The following is an 18,020-nucleotide window of genomic DNA, read 5'->3' on the forward strand; positions in this document are numbered from 1 at the left end:
AAATATATATAAAAAATAAAAAACATGTTTTTTTTAACTCAAAACCACCTATGGACCGGATTAGACTGGCGGGCCGGATTCAGCCCGCAGGTCGTATGTTTGACACCCCTGATCTAAGCCATTGTATTTTGGACAATTAGCATGTGGACAGTTTATTAGTTGCTCAAACACACAAGGTGTTATTCAATACTATAGCATATTAATAGGTCAGTGACTACCCACTGGGAAAAACAGTGGTTGAATCAAAGTTGTTTCCAAATCATTTCAATAACAAAAATGATATGTGATGACATTGAATCAACGTGGAAAACTGATTGGATTTGCAAAGAGTCATCAATGTAAGGGAATTTTTTATTTGAACCTTAATCCAATGACAGTGACATTTTTTTTGTTGATTTCACTTTGAATTCACCTTAGTTGACAACTCAACCAAATGTAAAAACTAGAGTGCTTTATTTTGCAGCTGTCCTGGCTACAGTAGGATTGTTCAACAACACAAACTGTAGTACCTGTTGACTTGAGAGGAAAGTAAAACAGGTAAGTGCACATCTCTTTCCATCTTGACAACAAATAAGTTAATAATCTCCATCATTAGATAAAGCCATGGTCTCAGGTCAGTGAGGTCACTAAACAACACATACAGTGTAGCCAAGACTGAGCTAACATTATCAACACTGTTAGGCTTAGAGGAAATAGTCAAACTAAGACATATGCAGGGCAGGGCTATGCTATGGGCCTTCCAGCCTTACTACTTGTGCCAAGAGGAGCTCATTATTTGGCCAGATAGGATCCAGGGACCAGTCCTGACACGCCGTTCCTCTCCACAGTCCACCAGCCATCCACACCCTGCTCAATGACCACCACCGTCTCCCCTGCAGACATGGACAGCTCACCCGCACTCTAGAGACGGCAAGGAGAGGTTAGGTTTAGTTGTGGTTCAAATGTCACAGAAATGTGAATCCACTCATTCTTAGCATAGGCCTAGATGTTGAATGTGGGCATTTAGGGTGTCAGAGCATTCTGACCTGAGCCTCATAGTCATATAGCGCCTGGTACTCCTCTCTGCTCTCTGAGATGGTTGGCTCCACTGGCTGAAATCCAGGAATGGAGGAGTACACTCCATCTGATGTGTCGGCTAAGGATTACACATGGTCAAATCACTGGCAGTTTGAAACCTCAGTACCACAGCTATTGACTGAACTCAAAGAGTAAGCCCATGTAATGTAGTGTGATGTGATATAGTGTCAGACCCTGCTTAATATTGTGGCAACAGCTACTTTTGCGTCAAGGGACATTTGACCTGAAATCAGGTGGATGTTTGTGCCCACTGGTGATTATGTAAATAGATGGAAAGCCTGCATGATCAGGTTATGGGCTATGAATGTATGTTTTCACATTATGATTGGAACAAGATCAACACAATGCATTGTTATGGGGAGGCATAAAAAGAGAACATACATCGTTATCCTCTCCATCTCGAATGTATTTTTACCTGACAAGTAACAATATAATGACTGTGTGAAAAAACATTATCTCTCCCCATCCAAAAATGGTTTCTATTGGTACCACACTTATTTACAGTAATTGTAGCAGCATACAAACCAGTAGGTGGGGCTAATGGCTGTGAACAGTCATTGACGTTAATTTTGGAGCCAGCCGAGGAGTTGCCTTGCAAAAGGTTTGAAAACCTAAAAGTAATTAAACAGAGTTTACTTTGCTTCACATTGTAAACATGCTGTTTTGATGGTTACATGAGTTCAAATGTGCATTCTTATAGTGCAAAAACAAATATTAGTATCTCTAACCTCTTCATAACTCCTCCTACAAAGCGGGCACTGCCATTGGTGTCTGTCGAGGGCTCCCTCTCATAGTAGTTCTCAAACACAATGGGAGCTGGGGAGAAACCACAGGCATTCAGCAAAGCAAACTCACCCAAGGCCTAAGTAAAGAGTGTATCACAGAGACATGGCTGCACTGCAAAGTTCAAACAAAGGGTGACATATTATTTCTCAATCAGGCCACATATTTTCATCAATATTTTACTATGATGACATTTAAAGAGTTAACATTGAAATGTTCAGACCTGGAACATATTCATGTGCACAAACCAGGAAACAGGACAGGTGGTGTATTTTACCTACCTGGTGGACTTGAGCCAGTGCTTTTCATCTCAACAAAGCAGTTGTTGTCTACCGTGATGTCACACAGTTCTAGAGTTTTCCTCACATCCTCATAACACTGAAAGTACATTTTGGGCATGGCTCAAACACATTCAGTATATTCTTTATTCATCATTACTAATCAGCCTTACTGAGTAGTCTTACAGCTACTAAATGATACAGTTGAGACAAATTCTACACAATGGTATACATGGTACCATGCTTTAATATGCTGACTAATGCTACTACTGATATTGTGGATTACAGTATAGCTTGGTAAGACAAAACAAACTTGACCAACCTCATCATCTTTGACACATTGCAATGAGAATTGGTTACAGTGGACCCAGATGGCATTCCTTAGGATGTTGATACGATCTCCCTCCTGCTGCTGAAAGACCTGCAAAACAATCCTCCATTGTACAAAATATCTATATAAAATGCTATATCCCATATCTATATCCCATGTTTACAACAATCTGTGGACCATCAGCTGGTTTGACAGAAAATATTTACGTAATTTAAGAAAAGTTTGTCTGATCATACTGTACAATCCAACTTGCATTCATTGCAATGACATTAGAATATGCCTCAATGTACCTCACATGTGCTCTCATGTGTGGTTTCCCATTCTTGGCGAATCTTGTCTAGCTGTTCAATGTTTGACATGTATTGTTTTTCTGGGGACAAAGAAGCAAAGGTGGTATTCAGATAATACGCAGTTATTGACTCTGAATCATTTTTGAAGATTCATTGGATCCTCTGTTACAGTGGAGGGACAACATACACTAAGTGTGAAAAACATTAGGAACACCTGCTCTTTCCATGACATAGACGGACCAGGTAAATCCAGGTGAAAGCTATGATCCCTTATTGATGTCCCTTGTTAAATCCACTTCAATCAGTGTAGATGAAGGGGAGGAGACAGGTTAAAGGATTTTTAAGCCTTGAGACAATTAAGACATGGATTGTGTATGTGTGTCATTCAGAGGGGGAATGGGCAAGACAAAATATTTAAGTGTTTTGGAACGGCATATGGTAGTAGGTGTCAGTCGCACCAGTATGTGTCAAGAACTGCAACTCTGCTGGGTTTTTCACGCTCAACAGTTTCCAGCCAATTTGGACATCCAGCCAACTTGACACAACTGTGGGACGCATTAGAGTCAACATGGGCCAACATGCCCGTGGAACGCTTTCGACACCTTGTAGAGTCCATGCCCTGACGAATTGAGGCTGTTCTGACAGCAAAAAAAAACACCTTCCTAATAACTCAATATTCGGAAGGTGTTCTTAATGTTTTGTACACTCAGTGTATATGGCCTTTAAAAATATAATCTGCAAATTGGAAGCAAATTCTAAGATTACTTAATGAAAGAAAAAATTGACAAAAATTATAACAGTTAATTTCTGGAAAACCTCAGCATTATGGTGATTATGGTGATTATGGAGAGACAAAAACAAATTGTCAAATCATGCTATGGCTTTTCAGCAATCTTGATTTCAAGTCATGGACTGCCTTTATTTGGAGTACAACAACAGGAAAAGATAGGAGCTCAATAGCCTAATATCTCTTACCTGCCTCTCCTGCTGCCTCTCTGCACTGCTTAGACTTGTTGTGCATCTGCAAACAAACAGGGAAGTTACTGTCACTGACAGGAAACTAATACATAAAGGTCAGTGCTAAAGAGTAAGGAAATTATCTCCCAATTACATCCTGAGAAATAATTAAGTTATTTTTTCAAGATAAACCGCCTCTACTCTCTGTTCTACTGGTGAATGTACGATCACTGGAGAACAAATTGGACAAGCTCCGTTCCAGACTATTCTATCAACGGGACCTAAAGAACAGTAATATCCTATGCTTCACGGAGTCATGGCTCAAGAGTCAGTTTGTGCGCAATCTCTAATATTAAGAAAGTCTCAAGGTTCTGCTCGCCTGATAAGCTGTAGACCACACTATTTACCAAGAGAGACTTAATCTATATTTTTTGTAGCTGTCTATTTACCACCACAAACCGATGCTGGCACTAAGACATAACGAGCTACAGTGGGGCAAAAAAGTATTTAGTCAGCCACCAATTGTGCAAGTTCTCCCACTTAAAAAGATTAGTTTTCTGTAATTTTCATCATAGGTACACTTCAACTATGACAGACAAAACGAGGAAAACAAATCCAGAAAATCACATTGTAGGATTTTTAATGAATTTATTTGCAAATTATGGTGGAAAATAAGTATTTGGTCACCTACAAACAAGCAAGATTTCTGGCTCTCAACTTCTTCTTTAAGAGGCTCCTCTGTTCTCCACTCGTTACCTGTATTAATGGCACCTGTTTGAACTTGTTATCAGTATAAAAGACACCTGTCCACAACCTCAAACAGTTACACTCCAAACTCCACTATGACCAAGACCAAAGAGCTGTCAAAGGACACCAGAAACAAAATTGTAGACCTGCACCAGGCTGGGAAGACTGAATCTGCAATAGGTAAGCAGCTTGGTTTGAAGAAATCAACTGTGGGAGCAATTATTAGGTAATGGAAGACATACAAGACCACTGATAATCTCCCTCGATCTGGGGATCCACGCAAGATCTCACCCCGTGGGGTCAAAATGATCACAAGAACGGTGAGCAAAAATCCCAAAACCACACGGGGGGACCTAGTGAATGACCTGCAGAGAGCTGGGACCAAAGTAACAAAGCCTACCATCAGTAACACACTACGCCACCAGGGACTCAAATCTTGCAGTGCCAGACGTGTCCCCCTGCTTAAGCCAGTACATGTCCAGGCCCGTCTGAAATCTGCTAGAGAGCATTTGGATGATCCAGAAGAAGATTGGGAGAATGTCATATGGTCAGATGAAACCAAAATATAACTTTTTGGTAAAAACTCAACTCGTCGTGTTTGGAGGACAAAGAATGCTGAGTTGCATCCAAAGAACACCATACCTACTGTGAAGCATGGGGGTGGAAACATCATGCTTTGGGGCTGTTTTTCTGCAAAGGGACCAGGACGACTGATCCGTGTAAAGGAAAGAATGAATGGGGCCATGTATCGTGAGATTTTGAGTGAAAAGGGCATTGAAGATGAAACGTGGCTGGGTCTTTCAGCATGACAATGATCCCAAACACACCGCCCGGGCAACGAAGGAGTGGCTTCGTAAGAAGCATTTCAAGGTCCTGGAGTGGCCTAGCCTGTCTCCAGATCTTAACCCCATAAATATTTGGAGGGAGTTGAAAGTCCGTGTTGCCCAGCAACAGCCCCAAAACATCACTGCTCTAGAGGAGATCTGCATGGAGGAATGGGCCAAAATACCAGCAACAGTGTGTGAAAACCTTGTGAAGACTTACAGAAAATGTTTGACCTCTGTCATTGCCAACAAAGGGTATATAACAAAGTATTGAGATAAACTTTTGTTATTGACCAAATACTTATTTTCCACCATAATTTGCAAATAAATTCATTAAAAATCCTACAATGTGATTTTCTGGATTTTTTTTTCTCATTTTGTCTGTCATAGTTGAAGTGTACCTATGATGAAAATTACAGGTCTCTCTCATCTTTTTAAGTGGGAGAACTTGCACAATTGGTGGCTGACTAAATACTTTTTTGCCCCACTGTATACAGGGCCATAAGCCAACAAGAAAATGCTCATCCAGAGGCAGTGCTCCTTGTGGCTGGTGATTTTAATGCAGGAAAACTGAAATCCGTTTTACCTCATTTCAACCAGCTTGTCACCTGTGCAACTAGAGGAAAAAAACTCTAGGTCACCTTTACTCCACACACAGGGGTGCAGACAAAGCTCTCTCCGCCCTCAATTTGGCAATTCTGACCACAACTCTATCCTCCTGATTCCTGCTTACAAGCAAAAACTCAAACAGGAAGTACCAGTGACAAGCTCAATTAGGAAGTGGTCCGATGAAGCGGTTGCTAAGCTACAGGACTGTTTATGTTCCCGGATTCATCCGATGGCATTGAGGAGTTTACCACATCAGTCACCGGCTTAATTAATAAGTGCATCAACAACGTCGCCCCCACAGTGACCATACGTACATATCCCAACCAGAAGCCATGGACTACAGGCAGCATCCACACTGAGCTAAAGGATAGAACTGCCGGCTTTCAAGGAGCGGGACACTAACCTGGACGCTTATAAGAAGTCCTGCTACGTCCTCCGATGAACCATCAAACAGGCAAAGCATCAATACAGGACTAAGATCGAATCCTAGTACACCGGCTCATGCACTCGTCGGATGTGGCAGGGCTTGCAAACTATCATGGATTACAAAGGGAAACCCAGCTAACGGCTGCTCTGTGATACGAGACTACCAGACGAGTTAAATGCCTTCTATGCTCACTTCGAGGCAAGCAACACTGAACCATGTGTGAGCCAGACGGATTACCAGGACGCATACTCAGAGCATGCACAGACCAGCTGGCAAGTGTCTTTACTGACATTTTTAACCTCTCCCTGACCCAGTCTGTAATACCTACAGTACATGTTTCAAGCAGACCACCATAGTCCCTGTGGCCAAGAACGTCAAGGTAAATGACTATCGCCCCGTAGCACTCACACCTGTAGCCATGAATTGCTTTGAAAGGCTGGTCATGGCTCACATCAACACCATCTTCCCAGACCCCCTGGACCCACTCCAACTCGCATACCGCCCCAAAAAACCCCAGGGAGAACGCAATCTCGATTGCACTCCACACCTCCCTTTCCCACTTCTATAAAAGGAACACCTACGTGAGAATCCTGTTCATTGACTACAGCTCAACACCATAGATCCCTCGAAGCTCATCACTAAGCTAAGGTCCCTGGGACTGAACACCTCCCACTGCAACTGGATCCCAGGTGGTCAGGGTAGGCAATAACACATACACCACGCTGATCCTCAACACGGGAGCCCACCACGCTGATCCTCAACACGGGAGACCCTCAGGGGTGCGTGCTTAGTCCCCTCCTGTACTCACAATTCACCCACGACTGCGTGGCCGCGCACTACGACAACACCATCATTAAGTTTGCTGACAACACGACGGTGGTAGGCCTGATCACCAACGATGATGATACAGCCTATAGGGAGGAGGTCAGAGATCTGGCAGTGTGGTGCCAGGACAACAACCTCTCCCTCAACGTCAGTAAGACAAAGGAGCTGATGGGCCCATAGACTCTCAAAAAGTTCTACAGCTGCACCATCGAGAGCATTTTGACTGGCTGCTTAACCGCTTGGTATGGAAACTGCTTGGCATCCAACTGCAAGGCGATATAGTGGGTAGTGCGTATGGCCCAGTACATCACTAGGGCCGAGCTCCCTGCCATCCAGGACCTCTATACCAGGCGGTATCAGAGGAAGGCCCAAAAAATTGTCAAAGACTCCAATGCACCACGTCTGGAACTAACCGGATGCATACTGATACTGATACCGACACACTGACACACTGACACACTGACACACACACACACACACACACACACACACACACACACACACACACACACACACACACACACACACACACACACACACACACGCTGCTGCTACTGTCTATTATCTATCCTGTTGCATAGTCAATTTACCTCTACCTATACACTGAGTATACAAAACATTTGGAACATCTGCTCTTTCCATGACATAGACTGACCAGTTGAATCCAGGGGAAAGCTATGATCCCTTATAGATGTCACTTGTTAAAGAAGGATTTTTAAGCCTGGAGACAATTAAGACATGGATTGTGTACATGTGTCATTCAGAGGGTGAATGGGCAAGACAAGAGATATAAGTGCCTTTGAATGGGGTATGGTAGTATGAACTGAGTCAGTTTTGAGGGCAAAAGCAGTGGGTGCAACTCAATATTAGGAAGGTGTTCCTAATGTTTGGTATACTCAGTGCATGTAAAGTACCTACCTCAATTACCTCGTACCCCTGCACATCAAATCAGTACTGGTACTCCCTCTTTAGCCATGTTATTTTCTACTCCCTATATATATCCATGTTATTTGTCTTAACTCTGCATTTTTGGAAAAGGACCCGGAAGTAAGCATTTCATGGTTAGTCTACAAATGGTGTCTATGAAGCATGTGACAAATCACATTTGATTTGAAGTGGTAGAACAGTAATCAGAAATAACAGAATTTATATTTCATCACTCAGTTGAAGGGGATTGTGGCAGGAAACCCCATGAACATGGGTTTTGCTTTATGCCCCACACAGCAACAGTTCAGAATATGTGTTTACATTCACTCTATGATGAAAGTCAAACCATTCACTGCAATTCACATCCTCTGTTATTATTCCTACAATTCAAAACATATAGCCTACAGACTGACCTACAACTACTGTATGTTACATTTTACACATGGATAGAGTTTAGTGATTTACCCTTTCAGCCTGCTTGGGTGTGGTGGTGGCTGCACTGCTCATCCTCTCAGCAGCTTGCTCTGCCTCATCTGCCTCTCTGCACCTTTGGTCATAGGACCTTCTAGACTGGGAAAGGACACACAGAAAGGGAACTTGTTATCAGGTTTACAATACTACACAATGTACTTACCTCTAGGGCTGTTGCGGTGAACGTATTACCGCCACACGTGCAGTCACAAGTCATGAAGTCAGTCAAATTCCACTTGACCGTTTAGTCATGGTAATTAGGTTTTTCCAAGCTCTGATGCTGCTAATGGTCATTTGTAGCCTACCAAACTTGCTAACTGCCTGGTACTCAGCACTATATTGTCCCTCTAATCACTGCATCAATGCAAATGTCATCGAAAATGTTATACTTTTATTTTTATATACATTCGCAAAAAAAATGAAAACCTGTTTTAGTTTTATGGGGTATTGTGTGTAGATTGCTTAAAAAAATTTTTTTAATCCATTTTAAGTTAAGGCTGTAACTTAACAAAATGTGGAAAAAGTCAAGGGTTCTGAATACTTTCTGAAGGCACTGTAAACAGGGCATGAGTTTCAAGTTTTTGGAAGATAATTTTCACCATAAAAATGCACCTTTATAATAAAAGCATTTCATGCATAATCACATTTGCGGTCACTTTTGATAATGGTGTTTTCCAGCAAATGGAACATTCATGCTTATAGCCTACTGCCATGTGCGCATTGCTGCGCTTATAATGTGAAGAAAAAGCCTAATAGTTTATCAACATTTTAAGTTAAATGTTCAGATCTGTTGGGTCAGCCACATTGCATTTTTTTATGCTAGTGGTTGTACTAATTTGGGATCTATCGCATCCCACAATTGTCCCAGGCTATGTTCGGAATATTTATTTCTCGCACAGAATAGGTCAACTTTTGTACTATGGGGGATAGTAGATTGACATAGGCTAGTGCTTTTGCTGTTCGTTAGGCCTACTCATCTTGTTGGCTGACGAAAAGTAAATGTGTACAGTTCTTCCAATATCTTCAATATGCATCTCGGAATTGGATAAGAACGCGCGCAGTTGCGTCCCGGAAGTGTCTGTCTTCCCTTGTAGCCTATGAGATAGACCCGATCACGTGATGGAGAGCCATGTGAGTGAGAGGTGCTTCGGGGAGAAGGGCACAATGCAGCACTCGGGGCCCAAGGGCACAACGGCCACTGGCAGCAAAAGGCATGGCTTTTTTTAGGGTGCATTACGGCCACATAAAGGGAATGCAGCTGTGAAATTCAAGGCATTATCAAGTGGTTGTCAAATTGTGAATGAGAGACTGATGAATTGTGTATAGTCTGTGCAAAAAACTAAGCAGAGCTCATGCCTTTCAAGCAACTTTTTGAAATCATTATTTGAGACGCATCATGCAGCCTTAAAATGTATTAAAAATCCAAACATATTGCCCAACATTTGTAGAACAACTAAAGTTACATTAATAACTCTAAATTAAGCATATAGGAGTACCCATTTCCTTGTTAACCACTCAAAAAAGAATAGCAGCATGTGTGAACTCAAATCGTTTGGAGAAAATATACTTTCTATTTTATTCAGCTTTGTTAAATTGTTTTCTTCATACTATAAAATAATATAAAATAATGCATGCCACATAATTCTAAGCAAATCTTGTCTGCTAAATGAACTAGTGTAGCCCACAGCCATTTGGCATAGCCAGATCAGGAACTAATGTCACGCCCTGGCCTTAGTTATCTTTGTTTTCTTTATTATTTTAGTTAGGTCAGGGTGTGACATGGGGGATGTATGTGTTTTGTATTGTCTAGGGTTTTTTGTATGTTTATGGGGCAGTGTCTAGTCTAGGTGTATGTATGTCTATGGTTGCCTAGATTGGTTCTCAATTAGAGACAGCTGTCTATCGTTGTCTCTGATTGGGAACCATATTTAGGCAGCCATATTCATTAGGTAGTTGGAGGGTGATTGTCTATGTGTAGTGTTAGCACTATTTGTTATATAGCTTCACGTTCGTTTTGTTGTTTTTGTATAGTTTGTCAGGTGTTCTTCGTCTTCGTTAATTAAATATGTATTCATTTCACGCTGCGCCTTGGTCCTCCTCTCTTCAATGTTACGACGAACGTGACACCTAATATAAGGACAACTCAGAGTATGCTATTCTGTTTTCCTGAAATAGACACATTTTTCTTAATATCATACTTCTTTAGACCTGTCTAAAATAATGGATTTATTGTGAAGGTGTAGGCTATATTACATGGATTTATTAGACTTTTTAAAATGTAGATGTTCCATAATAAGGGTTAAATAAAAAAAGTAAAATGGTCAATTACCATGAGACTGACAGTTATTTGCTTGACAATCACCGGCTGACAAACTTTTGTGACCGCCACAGTCCTACTTACCTCCAATTATTAGATTAAGACAGCTATTATTAGTTGACACTTCATGAAGTTGCAGCCAAATAAGGAACAGAAAGTGCAATCGAGAGCGAGAGATGCATGTGCAAGCAGGGAGACTAAAATAAAACAAATAGAGCAGGATTTCCTGAGCTGAGAGTTCTGTTTTAGAGGCGCTCCCTCGGCTTGCCACTGAATGGCCCTCTTTGTTTCCTTTCTTATCTGTATGCTCTTACTGGTGCAACCTATTATTCGGGAACATTACAAATTCCCTTACCGATATATAATTTCACCTGACAGAAAAACATTATGGTTTTCCTGAATCATACTAACTAAAGGACCTTTGAAAGTAAAGCTAAAATAACCCTGACACATTGAGTTAAGCCCTACCTACCACAGACAAACTATACGGAATAGGGTTTCACGTCACACAAAGGAGCATACAGATAATTTCTTTAAGAAGGTTTTTGGTAGGAACTGTGCTCACCTCCATTGATTTCTTGTATATAGACACCTTCATCTTCTGAACCTTGTCCATGACGCCTTCAAACTGAGACAGAGAAAAACATGCTGTGACTGATGCAAAATTACCTGAACAATTACAGATCAATAGTGGATTCATCTCATCTAACCACTGATACCTTCTCTGTCCTTAAACAGCAAATGGTTAACATTTGAAATCAAAGTACACAATTTAATAGCACAACATACTCTATGTAGATATTCACCACCATGCACTAACAATAGATTGTCTTTAGGCCTTGTTTAGGTGAAAGCTAAAAATGTCAAACCACAACCTTTTTTCTCTGCTCTTTCTGTCGATCCCTGAACTGTTCCATACTCTTGACCTCTTCCTTTAACATCCCAGAGAGCTGTATGTGCAGGTTCCCAATGTTCTCAATTTCTACAAAACATGAGGTAACACAACATTACAAATCTGGGATGAAGTAGTGCTGCTTACAGATGTTTCAACTCCATAGCTACAAGTGGACGATTAAAATTCTGTTCTACTTACGGACTTTGAGTTGGTCAATGGATGCTCTCAAAGTGCTGTGAAAAGAATATAACTGTGAGAAAGTGCAAATACATTTATTTTACACAATACATTATCACACACACCTCTCTCTCTGCCAAAACTTAAGGCATTTCGTTTCCATGAATCGTGAGAGCAGAGCCACTCACCTGATCTCACAGAGACCCCCTGCCTTGCGTGCAATCATCACCAACTCCTTGCCATATCTCTCTTCAGCGGATGCCCTATCCAATGGAAACACAATATTTCTTAACTTATAATTGTGACATAATATAACTTCATACACAATGTAGGAACTGCTTTGCTGCCACCAACTACCTCATCTTCAAGAGCTCCTCCATGTCTTTGCACATCCGTCGACCCTCACAGAGTCTCTGGATGAGAGCCTCATATCCCACATTACTGATGAAATCCACTCCCTACAACCATACAGAATCATAGCATTATCTTAACTTCAAAGAAAATAAAATGCAAAGATTTAATACAAAGGTCCAAAGAAAGTCATTTTCGAAAAATAGATGCAAATACTCATCTTTCAGCTACAGCAGCTTTTGACACGTTTACAGATTTATGGTGTTTGTCAAAACAAAATGCTTTCAAGGATGCCGTGTACATAATAGTATTGAATGCCAGTGCAGGTGAAAGTTATAAGTTAAATGACACATATCAGATACTGTAGTAGGCCTTCAGTGGAGATGTTGCTGGCCAACACTGTATCACTCATACTACATACCACCCAGTTTCCACAGGAAAATAGTCTTAAATAGTAGCTTCGTCATAAAAATCGCTTAGCAGCAAAAGAAAGGATTACACTGTTGACCGCCTCATGTATCAACAGCAAACCATTGACTGTCGTCTGTTAGCTGAACTTTGGCTTATGCATGATTGTGTACTATGTGAAGTAAAACATTTATAAATGAATGTACAATACAGAATGCCAAATACAGGTATTTGTATTGCACAAGTGTTATACAATATCAAACATAATTCAATGCCAAACTATTTCATACAAAGTAATAAGAAAACATGCACAATAAGGTAATTTTTATTTGCAAAGGTTAGAAGGGGATTATTGCAATGAGCCTGCTATGCAAATTAACCCAGAAGCTATCTGTAGTTTTGTAGATTACAGTTCTGACAATGCATCACAGTCAGAAGATCAAATACAGAAAGATAAAAGAGCCTAGCCTGTTTTACAGGAAACACAGCATAGAGATACTGACACTCAGAAATAAGCAATCCAGCCAAGAGAATAAGTTACAACAATGTTCTGTGGGCCTAGTTATTTAGATAAATTACAAAATATAACACACTAGCACATTTATTAATGCCACACATTCAAAAGCAAGTTTCCACATAAAATAATTACACAAGTACATTTCTTCATCATAGCATATGAAATAAAGTTTTAGTCTAGTATATTTAGAAAAAGAACGAAGTTGGCTGTGAGACCATAGAACAAACATTTGTAAAGACGACAATCTGAGAGCCAATGAAACAAACAAAGTTTAATTTAGTAAAGGGCTGCCTCTGACACAGGTGTACTGCCTCAGGTGTTGTTACCACAATACAGTTTGGATCAAGCAGTAAATAATTTAGCTGTCTCTGTTGATATCCTCTGTGCAGTGCATTTTTTAAAATAACATCAACCTTATCCATAAAGATCATATAGATTGAGTATCAAAGTGGTTAATCAAAAGTCAAGACGTTAAAGTGAACTCACCCAAAATACATCTTGGAATTGCAAAGTCATCTCAGCAGTAGATCAAATGTGATATCCTCTGTGAGGGGATTCAGTAAAGAAGGCACTTATGGTTCTTTGTGCCCGGGTCAAAGCCAGTGAAAATTATAATGCCACACACAGGAAACACCCAGTCAGTAGACATGGCTTGAAGTTAACTCGTTTGACTCAAATGAGGAAGAGCTTCAGTGTGAAGTTAGCTAACACAGACAGCCTGCATCCAAGATAACATTACCAGTTGGTTGTCATTTGATAGATGGATACCCTAAAAACATTGAAATATGTATTCTATGGGGAAATGATCATACAATCCACCCATTCAGAAATGTTACATGTAAATCAATAAGACTTCTTGAACTGAAAAAATATATATACAGTACCAGTCAAACGTTGGGACACACCTACTCATTCATGGGTTTTTCTTTATTTTGACTATTTCCTACATTGTAGAATAATAGTGAAGACATCAAAACTATGAAATAACACATATGGAATCATGTAGTAACCAAAGTGTTAAAACAAATCAAAATATTTTATATTCTTCAAAGTAGCCACCCTTTGCCTTGATGACCGCTTTGCACTCTCTTGGCATTCTCTCAACCAGTTTCATGAGGAATGCTTTTCCAACAGTCTTGAAGGAGTTCCCACATATGCGGAATACTTGTTGGCTGCTTTTCCTTCACTCTGCGGTCCAACTCATTCCAAAACATCTCAATTGGGTTGAGGTCAGGTGATTGTGAAGGCCAGATCATCTGATGCAGCAATCCATCACTCTCCTTCTTGGTCAAATAGCCCTTACAAAGCCTGGAGGTATGTTGAGTCATTGTCCTGTTGAAAAACAAATGATAGTCCCATAAAGCGTCAAACAGATGGGATGGCGTATCGCTGCAGAATGCTGTGGTAGCCATGCTGCTTAACTGTGCTTTGAATTCTAAATAAATCACTGTCACCAGCAAAGCACACCCATACCATCACACTTCCATGCTTCACCGTGGGAACCACACATTCGGAGATCATCCGTTCACCTACTCTTCGTCTCACAAAAACACAGCGGTTGGAACCAAAAATCTCAAATTTGCAGTCATCAGACCAAAGGACAGATTTCCTCCTGTCTAATGTCCATTGATCGTGTTTCTTGGCCCAAGCAAGTCTCTTCTTATTATTGGTGTCCTTTAGTCGTGATTTCTTTGCAGCAATTCGACGATGAAGGACTGATTCACGCAGTCTCCTCTGAACAGTTAATGTTGAGATGTGTCTGTTTTTATTTAATTTAACCTTTATTTATCTAGGCAAGTCTGCTAATTGAACTCTGTGAATCATTTATTTGGGCTGCAATTTCTGAGGCTGGTAACTCTAATGAACTTATCCTCTGCAGCAGAGGTAACTCTGGGTCTCCCTTTCCTGTGGCGGTCCTCATGAGAGCCAGTTTCATCATAGCGCTTGATGGTTCATGCGACTGCCCTTGAAAAATCTTTCACAACACAACTGATTGGCTCAAACACATTAAGAATGAAAGAAATTCCACAAATGAACTTTTAACAAGGCACACCTGTTAATTGAAATGCATTCAAGGTGACTACCTCATGAAGCTGGTTGAGAGAATGCCAAGCATGTGCAAAGCTATCATCTAGGCAAAGGGTGGCTACTTTGAAAAATCTCAAATATATTTTAATTTGTTTAACACTTTTTTGGTTACTACATGATTCCATGTGTTATTTCATAGTTTATGTCTTCACTATTATTCTACAATACAGAAAATAGTCAAAATAAAGAAAAACCCTGGAATAAGTAGGCGTGTCCAAACTTTTAACTGGTACTGTACATCACAGTAAAATAAAAAATCTGTTATAATTCATCGTGTGACACATGAAGTTGTCTTCCATAGTCTGTTACTTCACTATTCATAAACATTTCTTGATTTTTCAGAACCTCTGCCTCTGACAGTCTCCCATCACCATCTTGGTCCATTTCTTTGATGAGGTGAATAGCCTGTTAAAACATAAGAGCAAAGCAAAAGAATTCGAGCAAACTGAAGAGAACTGATAGATACACCCACTTTCAATGGAGATACCATTCATACCAACCAATGTATAAATCTTTCCATACCCTGACTGCACTTCACAGGAACTAATATGTTATAATCAAATTAGGAATTGCACTCCTAGAGCACCCTAGTGAGGCATGGCTGTCCATGTAATGCAGAGACACAGTAGTGTAGTGGTTACTCACCTCCTCCCGTGCAGAGCCATAGCTGTTAGGGGCCACCCAGCGGAGCTGCTCCTCTCGATTCAACTTGCCATCCTTGTCTTGATCATAGAGGTCGTCAAAGCGGACAGTTTCCTCAATCTCCCACTTTGATGGGCCAACCTCCTCTGAAGTACACAAACACACATTACTACAGCAGGAAAGCCAACTCAGCCCTTACAAACCATTATATCATAGTATGTTGAGAAAAACACAGAAAGCATTCTTCTGTGCTTACCATTAGTTCGAACATCTCCAATAAATTCACTTAGACTGATGAACCCATCTTTATCTGTGTCATACTCACTCAACACATCTTCAATGGCAAAATCCTAAAAGAAAAAATAGCAAAATATTACCACACCAAACATTTGATTCTGCTCATGTGGATACAAATGTAAACAGCTTGTTTCGTGTAGAAATGTCTTACAGCCATGTAATCCACTTCAGATGGGTGTGTAAATGCAAGAAACTCAGTTAGGTTAAGGCCTGGTGTGCCACCCATATCAGCAAAATCAAAGCGCTTCTTTTCCTTTAAGTGGAGCTAAAAAGGAAAAGATTGATAAGTACTGTGAGGTGTAGAGCATGTGCAATCCATATGTTGTCAACAATAAAATAAAGGCTGGTACAACTAAGATCATACAAATCTGAGTGACTCTTCCTCTGGATCCTCCAGAACAGCATTCTCATCAATATTAATGACTCGTTCATGGACAACCATGTTGTATTCTTCCCAAGACACAACACCATCGTTGTTGGTGTCAAATTCAGGGAAGCGCTCCTCTGCATCATCCAATGCGTATTTCTTGTAGACATGTTGAATCCATAGTGTGATCTCCTCTGTAGTGACAATATATTACACATACTGTAAGGCAGTAGATTACACATACAGTATCCATACCATTATATCAACTGAGTGAATTTTTTATAACAATGTGGGATTCATTTTTCATCTGAAAGTCAAAATACATCCTAAAACAAAGCCGTTAAAAAAAATTATTAACCTGAGGTTAGATGTTTGTCAGAATTTTTATCAATCTTCTTCAGGATTTCCATAATTTTGTTCTTTTGCTCAGCCGGACTAAGTTTCTTTATTCCATCTTCTTCCTAAAACTCAAGTTATAGAAATAGTGAGATAGCGAATATGACTGAAAGGGGATATTATTCAGATGAGAGAGAAATGACAACCTCAGTTCCCAATAGGAGATCCATGTCGTGACCCACATAATGATCTTCATGATTGTGGGAGCTCTCTCCAAAGGCACAGTGCATTACAAGCAATGCAATGGGTAAAACTGAGTATTTCATCTATGACGGAGAAAAAAAGCGTCATGTTATGATTTTAGCATTCTTCGTCAACTTAAAGAAGAATATAGATTAACAATCATAGAATATGCATTTCACATATCAATGATGTAACTGTCTGGTTCTGGTTCACCTACAATTAGCTGTATGAAACGCGAAGACAATAGCGCTGAGTTACCTGGTGGTGGTCGACATTAAAGAGACTGGACAGTTTGGGCTTCAACAATACAGTACTGTTGCTAGCTAGGTAACGACTAACGTTAGCAACCAAAGTGTTGTCAGTCATTGACACCCCTCAAAAACATACCTTGACAAACAATAGACCTAAGCTTACTTGGCTGATGTAACGTTAGGTGACTAGGACGCTAACTAGCTATCGTTAGCTAATAATGCTGAGAATTTTCCTGAAATAAACTGAGTTGTTGACAATGAATGTCTGACAAAACTTGTGAATTCTGAACTGGTCAGACGTTTGGTAAAGTTAGCTGAGTGACTTCCTGGCTATTTTAGGAGAACATTATGTTGTAAACAAACCTTTGCTTGTGCCAATTCCTCGTTCCAGCTCGCAAAATCTGGGTTAAAATTTGAGTAACGTCCAATAATGATGAAGATTCCAGGAGCAAGAGGACACGAACAGATCGATTTGACAAAAAAACAACGTTACTTCATATTTGTATCCAGCCCATTTACTTGGTTGCCATGGTTGAAAGTTTAAATTCCACCCCTAGCCTCAATTCTTGTTTTGTGATTGGTTTA

General features: G+C 40.3%; 2 protein-coding genes across 2 annotated transcripts; both read right to left on the reverse strand.

Moving 5' to 3' along the window:
• Positions 1–333: 333 nt before the first annotated feature.
• On the reverse strand, positions 334–13,786 carry LOC129867049 (proline-serine-threonine phosphatase-interacting protein 1-like). Its single transcript, XM_055940163.1, has 15 exons — positions 13,698–13,786; positions 12,293–12,393; positions 12,124–12,198; positions 11,957–11,991; positions 11,739–11,845; positions 11,429–11,491; positions 8,541–8,645; positions 3,735–3,780; positions 2,760–2,839; positions 2,461–2,559; positions 2,142–2,238; positions 1,806–1,893; positions 1,603–1,688; positions 1,026–1,135; positions 334–900 (listed from the first exon to the last, which is right to left on the reverse strand). The coding sequence occupies exons 1-15, from the start codon at positions 13,725–13,727 to the stop codon at positions 772–774; spliced, it is 1,251 nt and encodes a 416-aa protein (XP_055796138.1). The 5' UTR covers positions 13,728–13,786; the 3' UTR covers positions 334–771.
• Positions 13,004–17,984, reverse strand: rcn2 (reticulocalbin 2). The gene is made up of 8 exons (XM_055940165.1): positions 17,799–17,984; positions 17,148–17,267; positions 16,964–17,066; positions 16,603–16,799; positions 16,390–16,503; positions 16,198–16,291; positions 15,945–16,087; positions 13,004–15,704 (listed from the first exon to the last, which is right to left on the reverse strand). Exons 2-8 carry the CDS (start codon positions 17,265–17,267, stop codon positions 15,561–15,563), a joined length of 915 nt encoding a protein of 304 aa, XP_055796140.1. The 5' UTR covers positions 17,799–17,984; the 3' UTR covers positions 13,004–15,560.
• Between the last annotated feature and the right edge of the window lie 36 nt (positions 17,985–18,020).

This window comes from Salvelinus fontinalis, chromosome 12, assembly GCF_029448725.1.
Source record: "Salvelinus fontinalis isolate EN_2023a chromosome 12, ASM2944872v1, whole genome shotgun sequence".
In the NCBI taxonomy this organism is placed as follows: Eukaryota; Metazoa; Chordata; class Actinopteri; order Salmoniformes; family Salmonidae; genus Salvelinus; species Salvelinus fontinalis.

Bases quoted from the DNA above. Each gene is read 5' to 3' on its own strand.
- LOC129867049 (XM_055940163.1), bottom strand. From the start codon at position 13,727: ATGACTTTGCAATTCCAAGATGTATTTTGG. The intron at 11,846-11,956 runs GTAAGTAGAACA...CATGTTTTGTAG, and splicing joins CATTGACCAACTCAAAGTCC to AAATTGAGAACATTGGGAAC. The intron at 3,781-8,540 runs GTAAATCACTAA...GTTTGTTTGCAG, and splicing joins CACCCAAGCAGGCTGAAAGG to ATGCACAACAAGTCTAAGCA.
- rcn2 (XM_055940165.1), bottom strand. From the start codon at position 17,267: ATGAAATACTCAGTTTTACCCATTGCATTGCTTGTAATGCACTGTGCC. The intron at 16,292-16,389 runs GTAAGACATTTC...TTTTTCTTTTAG, and splicing joins CTGAAGTGGATTACATGGCT to GATTTTGCCATTGAAGATGT. The intron at 15,705-15,944 runs GTGAGTAACCAC...ATGTTTTAACAG, and splicing joins ATGGCTCTGCACGGGAGGAG to GCTATTCACCTCATCAAAGA.